The sequence below is a fragment of the Manduca sexta genome, chromosome 6 (assembly GCF_014839805.1).
Source record: "Manduca sexta isolate Smith_Timp_Sample1 chromosome 6, JHU_Msex_v1.0, whole genome shotgun sequence".
In the NCBI taxonomy this organism is placed as follows: domain Eukaryota; kingdom Metazoa; phylum Arthropoda; class Insecta; order Lepidoptera; family Sphingidae; genus Manduca; species Manduca sexta.
In genome coordinates this window covers 12282575-12292370 of record NC_051120.1, presented here as the reverse complement: position 1 = coordinate 12292370, position 9796 = coordinate 12282575, and the positions used below count along the sequence as shown (strand labels likewise).

At 38.2% G+C, this 9796-nt stretch overlaps 2 protein-coding genes across 2 annotated transcripts in view; both read right to left on the bottom strand.

The window, feature by feature from the left end:
- The window catches only part of LOC115449060, a 3670-nt gene extending 2187 nt beyond the window's left edge, over window positions 1-1483 (bottom strand). Inside the window, exon 1 of the mRNA XM_037447519.1 lies at window positions 6-1483. Coding sequence (XP_037303416.1) covers window positions 6-1425 — 1420 coding nt within the window. The 5' untranslated portion in view covers window positions 1426-1483. The remainder of the gene's footprint in view (window positions 1-5) is intronic.
- A 3165-nt stretch (window positions 1484-4648) lies between these two features.
- On the bottom strand, window positions 4649-8634 carry LOC115449061. Its single transcript, XM_030176756.2, has one exon. It carries the CDS (start codon window positions 7272-7274, stop codon window positions 6348-6350), a length of 927 nt encoding a protein of 308 aa, XP_030032616.1. The 5' UTR covers window positions 7275-8634; the 3' UTR covers window positions 4649-6347.
- Between the last annotated feature and the right edge of the window lie 1162 nt (window positions 8635-9796).

Below are 9796 nucleotides of genomic sequence, written 5' to 3'. Positions count from 1 at the left end.
TTTACAACAATAAATGATTACACAAAAACATAAAATTAATAATACAGTACTTAAAACAGGAAAACCTATACGTAAATAATTCGGAGACTTAATATAGTCTAATTCTTTCATAAGTAGCTGATTGGTATTTACAAAGCTTTTTAAATTATCTAAATTTACATTTTTCAATTTTGGAGTAAGCAAATTCAATTCCTTAAACTTATTAGAATTACAACAGCTATCATTTAAAATATTAAAAGTTGGTGTCAATTTTGGTATATTTATTCTAGGAGAAGTTTTCCTAGCAATTCTATAGTTCTTGTGATAGGCTACACAATCCAAAGGAAGGTTAAGAATTCCTGTGCCTGAGATTATAGTTTCGGTTATATTATTTCTACATTCTATAGAGAGTTTACATAGTTCAGATTGTACAAATATCCATTTCTCATTATGTAGTTTGTGCCAAATGTCTACATGACCACGCAGGATCTGGTATTGACAAGAGTCAGGTAATTTTGATACAGTCTTAGTAATTATTTCAATTTCACAAGAAGGATTTCCAGGTACAGAGTAAATGTCAGTAATTTCACAAAGGTAAGTTTTTGTAGCAATATTTTGGCAAGAGTCTAAGTTTTTGTAATAGCTGAAAGATAATTTGTCCTTACTTAAAGCGATATATGATTCAAAGGGTTGTATCATAACAAACGTGTTATCAGTAGCATGTGAAGTTGGTAGTGGTATACTTTTGTACAGATTATATTCTACGGTACTAACTAAAGGAATCTTAATAACGAAGACTAATTTATTATCTAAATGATAACACACTAAACTAGCAATATTTAGAAGCTTATGAATATTATTTAATTCTAAGTTTAATGGAAAATACTTATCCTTAGGAACTATCTTAAGATTATTTACAATTTCATGATACAGTTGTTTAGGCGTTAGCACAGATGGATGTAGAATATTAGATTTTACCAACAGGACAGAGTTTAGAATGTCTTCGATTTTGAATGAGAGAGAAAGTAAATTTGATTGCAAAGTATTGAACATAGAGTTAAGAGCGACTTGGAAATTCTCAGCCTGTATTGCGTGTGACATATTGTTAACGACTATAGTTATTTTATCTAGAGCATCATTTAGCTTGGCTTGGTTTATGTTCATTTCATGTAGAGATTGATTTACATTATGTATTGCCATCTGAGACACGATTAGACTTTTATTAACAACATTTGATAAGACTTTGTCATTATAATAGAGATTTTGAATAGCAGTGTTATAGTGGTTTGCGTCATCTTCGTCCATGGTGCCGAAAATATGTTTGAATACGGTGCCTGCACCAGCAAACCATGCTGCACGTTTGGATATGTTATTGGATATGAAGTGAGAAATAAAATTATAATCACGTAGGATATCGTTATAGAGTGAGTCTAAAGGTTGTAACATATTTTGGCACTTGACGTTATCTGTATCTGAATTTTCGCGGCATAAAAATCGAATAGAATTAAATACACTTTGAATATTCTCAATATATCCTTTATACGGAGTCACGTCTATAGGAACAATCACGTGAAACTGGTCATTTACGATTTTAAGAGTGCCAACAGGGTCGAAGAGTATGCCAGGACTTTTGGTGATGATTTTCACAAATTGGTTGTCATCTGTTGCCAAGATGGCGTTACAGTGAGCCGTGACGAGTCTGTAAGTAGTAATAATAACAGCATTAAATCTAGTGATATAAGTTAATTTATTAGACTTCACTTGCGGGTTTCACTTCATCAAAGTGATGAGTGATATGGCGTCGGTTTATAAGGAGTGTCAAGGTATTGTTACTGTTTACTTTAACAATCTTGTAGGGACCTTTCCATAGCGGAGATAAAGCTTTACGGAGTCTCACATGATTTTTTATATATACGTAATCACCAATTTTATATTGGACTGAGCGGCTGTGTTTGTCATAATAATTTTTGGACCTTTCTTTGGAAGCTTGAATATTTTGTAGAGCTTTTTCGCGAGATATTTTAAGACGGTGGTGAAGCATTTTTATATATTCGGGGTAAGTGATATCAGTACGGAGCTCAAATATAGAATCCGGAATGAAAGGTTTGTGCCCGAATATGAGTTCATAGGGAGTAAACCGCGTTGTAGTATGGACTGTGCTGTTATAGGTTAGCATAGCAGTGTATACAAATTTGTGCCAATCAGATTGGTTTTCATTCACATAGGACTTCAAATACTCTTTCAGTGTAGAGTGACTTCTCTCAAGAGCCCCTTGTGTTTGTGGGTGATAGGGAGAAGACCAGATTTGCTTTATTTTAAGAAAATCGCATGTTTTTTTGAAAAGTTCTGCAGTGAAATTTGTCCCTTGGTCAGTAAGTATAGATTTAGGAATGCCAAATAGAGTTATAAAGTGTACCAGACATTCGCAGGATTCCTCTGCAGTTGCATTTGAAATGGGATAAGCGAGGGAATATTTAGTTAAATCATCTTGAAGGGTGAGTATGTATTTTAATTTGTGAATTCCAGCTTCGGGTAACGGTCCGACAATGTCGAGGCTAATCTTTTCAAAGGGACGAGTGGAGGTTGTGGTGATCTGCATAGGGGACCTATTGATTTTTCGAAGGGCTTTATTAGATTGACACAGTTTACAATTTTTAATATAGTCTTCTATTTCGGAGCGCATGTTTTTCCAATAGTAGCGTTCTTTGATTCTATCATACATTCTGTTAGATCCTAAATGGCCAGCAACGGGTATGTCGTGGTTCTCTTTCAAAATCTTTGCTATTTCAGAAGGGACTGGGTATATGATAGTGTTGCGGTGAATGTGAACAGTTACATTAGTATTGTTAAATAGGTACATTAGCATGCCGTAGATTTTGACGAAAGAGTTTAGCTCAAACGGATTTTTGAAATCGGATGTTGCAATTTCGTTTATGTTGCCGCTGAGTAGGATATCGTCTCGGACTGATTTTAATGTCTTGAATATATCAGGATAAGAACATGTGTCGAAATAATGAACTTTAGTAAACAGGAAATAGTAAATTTTACCTTTTATGTCGACCCTTTTAAAGGAATGGAGTTCTCGTTCATCGTCGTTTATAAAGTCATCAGCATTGGAAATGATATCTTGAAGGTAAGGGTTAGATTCGTCAAAGTCAATAGATACCGGGACTAGTATTGTTTTCGCATTGCTTTTTAAAAGGCTTTCATTGTGTTCTTTTATATATGTATTACATGTTTCATTTTTATTTGTTGCAGACTTTAGGAATTCTGAATATTCTTTATTTGAATATGGAGTCTCTTTTTTGTTCGTATTCGAGTCAGTGGGGGATCTTGGTGAAATAGTAGAATTTGGAGGAGGAACAGGAGTAGGAGGAGATGGAATATCTTCAGGAGAAGGAGGATTCAGAGGGGAAAAATCCAGGTGTTGTGTATCAAGCGGGCTTATTCCCAGATCACCTAAGTCAATTAGGTCCTCAATGAGATCATGGGGAATGTCTGAATTGTCATTGGGCGTGTTGTTGGACAAACCTGATGTCGAGGGTCGTATATCTGCGTCGTTCTCTATAATGGGATTGACCGGATAACGTGATAATGCGTCAGCATTGCTATTTACTTTCCCTTTTTTATAGACAACATCATAGTCATACTCCTCTAATCTGAGTCGCCACCTTACTAATTTCGATCCGGGCTCTTTGCAATTAAATAACCATTTCAGGGGTCGGTGATCAGTTACTATGGTGAATTTGTGACCGTATAAGTAGGGCCTGAATGTTTTTGTGCCAAAAATGATGGCTAAACATTCTTTCTCTGTTACGCTGTAGTTATTTAAAGTTCGGGATGCATAGGCGATGGGAGAGTCTTTGTCAATAGGACCTTGAGACAAAATAGCAGAAATAGCATGATTTGATGCGTCACATGTAAGAAGAAATGGTTTGGAAAAATCTGGATATGCCAAGATTGGAGCTGTGGTCAGTGCATTTTTAAGACTGGCGAATGCTAATTGTTGTTCGTTATTCCATATGAAGGGGACGTCTTTCTTTAAAAGATGTGTGAGTGGTTTGGCAATTTGGGACAAATTTGGAATGAAACGGCGATAGTATGAGGCTAATCCTAAGAAGGATTTTATATCTTTTGGACATTTGGGCACGGGAAATTGTTCGACGGCCTTTGTTTTCTCCGGATTTGGTTTGACACCCTCATCGGTAATTATGTGACCGAGATACGAGACTTCTTTGCGAAGGAACTCGCATTTGTCGGGCTGTAACTTGAGGTTGAAAGTTCGGAGTCTGTCGAAAACGTCGGATAATTTCTTGATGTGGGAATCTAGATCGTGGGAATAAATGACGATATCATCAAGATAAACAAAACATTGGATTCCTTGGAGACCTGAAAGAGCGGTATTCATGAGTCTTTGAAAAGTTGCAGGCGCATTTTTAAGGCCAAATGGCATACGGGTAAATTCGAAGTGTCCCTGTGGAACTGAGAAGGCGGATTTGGGCGCATCTTTTTCTGCCATTTTAATTTGATGGAAACCAGAGGCAAGGTCTAGTGTACTAAAATATTTTGATTTTCCCAACTGGTCTAGTATTTCGGATATGTTAGGAATGGGATAGGAATCTCCAATTGTGATATCATTTAATTTGCGATAGTCTATCACAATACGCCATTTGCGTTGACCAGAAGCGTCGGCTTTCTTTGGGACAATCCATATCGGAGAAGACCATGGAGATGTAGAAGGTTTTATAATGCCTTCTTCAAGCATCTTGTTAATTTGGGATTGAACTTCTTGTTTATGAATTTCAGGGAAACGGTAGGATTTGGTATTTATTGGAATTGAAGAGGAGGTAGCAATTTCATGTTGGATAGCGTCGGTATAAGTCAACTTGTCACCAGGGATATGAAAGATATCAGAGTATGAAGCGCAGAGGTCGTAAAGTGAATTTGTTTCCTCATCATTTAGGTGAGAGACCCGTAACTGGTTCAAGACCTCTTCTGTTCGGGTATGAATATTAATTTGGTTAATATTTTCTGCAATATGTAAACTTTGTTCGCGATCTATTGTTTCTAGAGGAAGGAGTTGAAGTTTCAGTTGAGTGTCAATATGCGCTGGAGATTCAGAGATATTTACTACGGAAACGTTGACACGGCCATTTGGTTTTACTTTTACTATACAATTTGCAATGAGGAGAGCATCATTCGGATTTTGATCAAAAATGATTCCTTCTTTTACGTCAGGATTTTGAACAGGACATTCGATTATAGCTTCAGAACGGGCCGGAATTGTAAACATCGGTTCAGTGAATTTGAGTTCTAGTTTAATTTTATTTATTGTAAGTATTCTCTCAGAATAGTCAATTTTCGAGTTGTGTTTAGAAAGGAAGTCATTGCCAATAATACCATCGTATGGGAAATCTAAGTTGGGGACAACATGAAAATGATTGTTCAGGGTGTTGAAATTTACTTGTACATGGCCAAGTGACTTCATGGTGCCGTTAGTCACTCCGCTGAATTTTATAATATGTTTCACAAGCTCCGGCATCTTTTCTATTGAATTTACTTTAAGGAGACTGATTGATGCACCACTATCAACTAGAAGACTCAAGGGTTTGGAAGATATTGACGTTTGAACTTCGACAAAAGGTAAGTATTTTTTAGTTGGGTTAGTTATGATATTGTAAGTTTTAGAGGTGTCTTTTTCTTTTCCAAGAGTAAAGCAAGACGGGCATGATTTAGCAAGGGATTCAGTGAATTTGGCAGACGAGGTTGGAATTTGCGTAAAATTAGGATTCTGTGGCGCGATAGTGTTGTTTTTCTTTGAAGGGTCAGAGTTTGGTTTGGGATTAGAAACAGCGGTTGAAGTATTAATAATTTGAAGTTGGTGATTTTGTTTGCGCAACACTTCGGAATATAGTAGTTTTGGTTTTGGGTCGGTGCCTGAGATATATGTGGGAACAGAAACAGCGGTTGAGGCATCACGAGTGTTGGGCTGGCAATTTTTGTTGCACTGAACAGCGGGATACAGTGATGGATTAGTATTGGTGCTCGCAACTGATACGGGATTGGAAACAGCGATAGGAGCACCACGGGATTGGCAACATTTGTTGCGCGAAACAGCGGGATACAGTGATGAATTAGTATTGGTGCTCGCAATTGATACGGGATTGGAAACAGCGATAGGAGCACCACGGGATTGGCAACATTTGTTGCGCGAAACAGCGGGATACAGTGGCGAACTAGTATTGGTACCTGAAATATACGTGGGATTAGAAACAGCGGTTGACAGGTACCACGAGCATTGGATTGGCAACTTTTGTTGTTTGATACAGCGCGATTCAGTGGCAAATAATTGGTATCGATTTTCCCGTTTATTCTTCCCGCACGATACGGAACGGGAAGCTGGAGTCGTTTAAATCATGATTCACTAAGTCGACGCCTTCGGCGTCGGGCGACGTCACAGCGTGAACTGCGTTTTGCGGAGCTCGATTTTGGTTAAATCGCCTATTTTGATTATTGTACTCGCGTTTTCTGCAGTTTTCGATTGTATGGCCTATGTTTTTACAGTATCTGCAAATTGGGGCGCTAGAATTTGGTCTAAATGGGGGTTGGTTTTGAGGCCGCGGCCTTGAGAAAGACGAAGTATTGTTTTGTGTATAATTCGGTTTGCGTTGGTCGGGGCTATATTGACTAGTTGATGGCCCCTGGTACTTTCTAGATATGCCGAGTATCTTTTCCTCAGCCGTGGCAAAGTTTATGGCCTCGTTGAGACTGCCGGGGTCCCTACATCTCACCACGGTGGACAACCCCGGTTGGAGTCCAATTATAAATACATTTAGTGCCAAGTCTTGCATGGCTGCTACACGGCCCGCAAGCTCATCTTTTTTTCTAGTCGGAATTGAAATATTAATTTCAGTCAAAAGTTTTGCAAGACATGCTTCAACTCTTAATGAATAGTGGCTGACTGTCTCATTACGGCCCTGTCTGCACTCTTGTAGGTCTGATAGAAGATAGGCATAGTGCTTGGATTCACCAAATTGCGTTTTAAGAAAATCTTCTAATTGAGACCATGAAGTGAATTCTTTCACGTCACAAGCAGTTTCGGCTTTACCTTCTAGGCGGCTAAGGATATATTTTAATAGAGTATCAGTCTGTGAGGCTGACGCTAAGTTAATAGCATTACGGCAGTTGTTTAAGAATGGGCTTAGTTTTTCGCGGGAACCGTCGAAAGTTCCCACAAATTTTATTAAAACATTCAGATCGATTTGAGACATTTGTGCTTCCTCCCTTTTGCTCATTTTAACAATTGTAATTAACTTAGTAGTAAATAGCAATAAGTAAAGTCCGTGGTCTTAATGTAAGGTTATAGATATTATATCACAATGTATAACACAATAAAATAGTTCAATTTAAAACTGAACACTGTGAGACGTTCTTATCAGTTCTTAGAAGATAGTATGGAGGTATGCGGCGATGTGGGCGGTCCAATGTAGTCTATGCAGTTGCAGTGCAGTAATCTTAGTAACTCAATTTCAATCACTTACTAGCAAGATCAGGACCACTGACTATATGTAAATAGAAGTTTTAGGGAATATTGTTTTTACTTTTTTTTTTTATGATGAAATATGATTGGTTTGGGAATATATTCACTGAGCACTATCACGGTAAAATTCAGGAACAAAGTTAAGAAAGATATAACTCACAGGAATAGCACCAACATGATGAAGTTTCACCTTCCGATTGCAGTGGGTGAGTGAACCTCAACTTTGAGGTTCAGCGGCGAAGAGTCGGAGAAGCCCCCTTTAAGGGCCTTGGGTTGGACGTCGACCAGGGGTGTCCAAGACCCCCAGGAGTCCACAGCTGGAGTCTCCTCTTTAGACAAGGAGAAGGCAGGACGCCAGACCTTACGGCGTCGGCGGTGATGACGGTGAAGAAGATGATGATGATGATGATTTATCACTTTTTATGTTTTTCACTAGGGTATAGCACTGGTTTTGGATTCCAGGGATAATTAAAATCCTTTTACGCTGCCACCATTATTATACGGTCTCTCAGATTTGGGTTTTTAAAAAAGAAACTTTGATTTTACACTGGGAAACTTTATTATAAACTTTTTACGAAATAGCAAATTTGAAATAGAAAAGGCGAATGTTTAGTCCGGCGGATAGTAAAAGACTAACTAAGACACTCCAATTGAAATGCATGAGAAGTACTGAAAGTGCTGACGGATGCAATTGTCAGCGTTGCAACCCATATAACAGTAAGGGTATAACAGTACGAGTCGCAACCGCGCACGTTGCCACCCCGAGCGAGAACTGTTTGGACATTTAGGAAACGCGGGATGAGGCGCGCGGGCGCGAGGGCAGGCGGCCGGCGGGATTGCGGCGTGTTGTAGTTAGGCGCGCTATAAGATAAATAATGAATCATACCTAGATTATACGATATATGAGAGTGTAAAATAAAATATTATTTAGGTATAACAAAATGATGAACAACTAGCTTGCAAATTCATATTTTATCAGCTGCTTGCGCCAATGATGCCGAATTTTATAACACAGTAACATCACAAATTTTAAGTATAACACCGAACAGTGAAGCTTGGCGAGTCTCAGGCAAAACTTGTTAGACTTGTTAAGGGGGTGTCCATAAATTACGTGAGATGTTTTTTTTATATTTTCTGTCCCTCCCTCCCCCCCTGGTGATATGTCGTAAGATTTTATTCAACCCTCTCCCCCATCCCCCAATCTCAAGTGAGATTTTTCAAAATGTGGGTTCCTTATGTAAACGCGTTAGATTGTTATTGTAAAAAGAAAATAAAAATTGCTGCTGGTATGGTATAAAACAAATATGGTGATGTCACAGTCAGTATCTATCTATAACGTCGAAGTATGAATGAAATTATTTTCTTTCGAACGGATTACTGAATGATCTTAATCGTATTACGATTAAATCTTAAGCATGTACAATCTGGATTAAATGGACCAAAATAGTATTTTTTTTTTTTGTTTTAATCAGAAAAAAAATTGCGTGATATTTGCCGAGACCCCCCCTCACCCCAACGTAAGATTAGATGAGATTTGACTCGAACCCCCCCCCCCCCCCCCGCCCTGAAACATCTCACGTAATTTATGGACGCCCCCTAATAGTTCCATTGATTTATTTTTAGTTCTAATTTACTTTGTTTTAGATGTAACTTCTTTTTGTTTTGTATTATTAATATAAGTCTGTAAAAAAATATGTACACGCTACTTATTCTGTAAATGTTATGCGTTCCCTAAGTGTCGTATATATCAGATTTATTTACCTAATGTAGGTTAGTTTATAAGAAGTTTAATACACATGATGTGCATGTGACAATTTATTACTATCCCGCAACGACATTAATCAAATAGAAAGATAGGGAACAGTTAAAAATATTATCAAATAGATTTCGAGTGGCTCCACCTACGTCATTTCAGTGTCGCCCAGACTTCACCGTACAACAGGGAACAACACAATCCGACACGATAAATCTTCGCCCGTTTAATATAGACAAAAAAAAACATCGCGTATGCCCGTACACGATGTTCCAGCGCGCCAACGCGACACGAATCTTTCCCCGCTGATGTAGCCCCAGCATAAGGGACACGCGCATAAACGCCGACAAAGGACTGAACTAAAAGCCGACGTAGGGCGTGCAGCGCGCGGCGCACACGGCTCAGAGAGCGAAACATAAAATGACAAAACGGCATAAACTATTGCACGTGATAGTAATACTTTTCGCTTGCACTTGTTTCTATTGTCTGCAATTGTCAGGAATCATTATTGTTTAAGTAAAAAA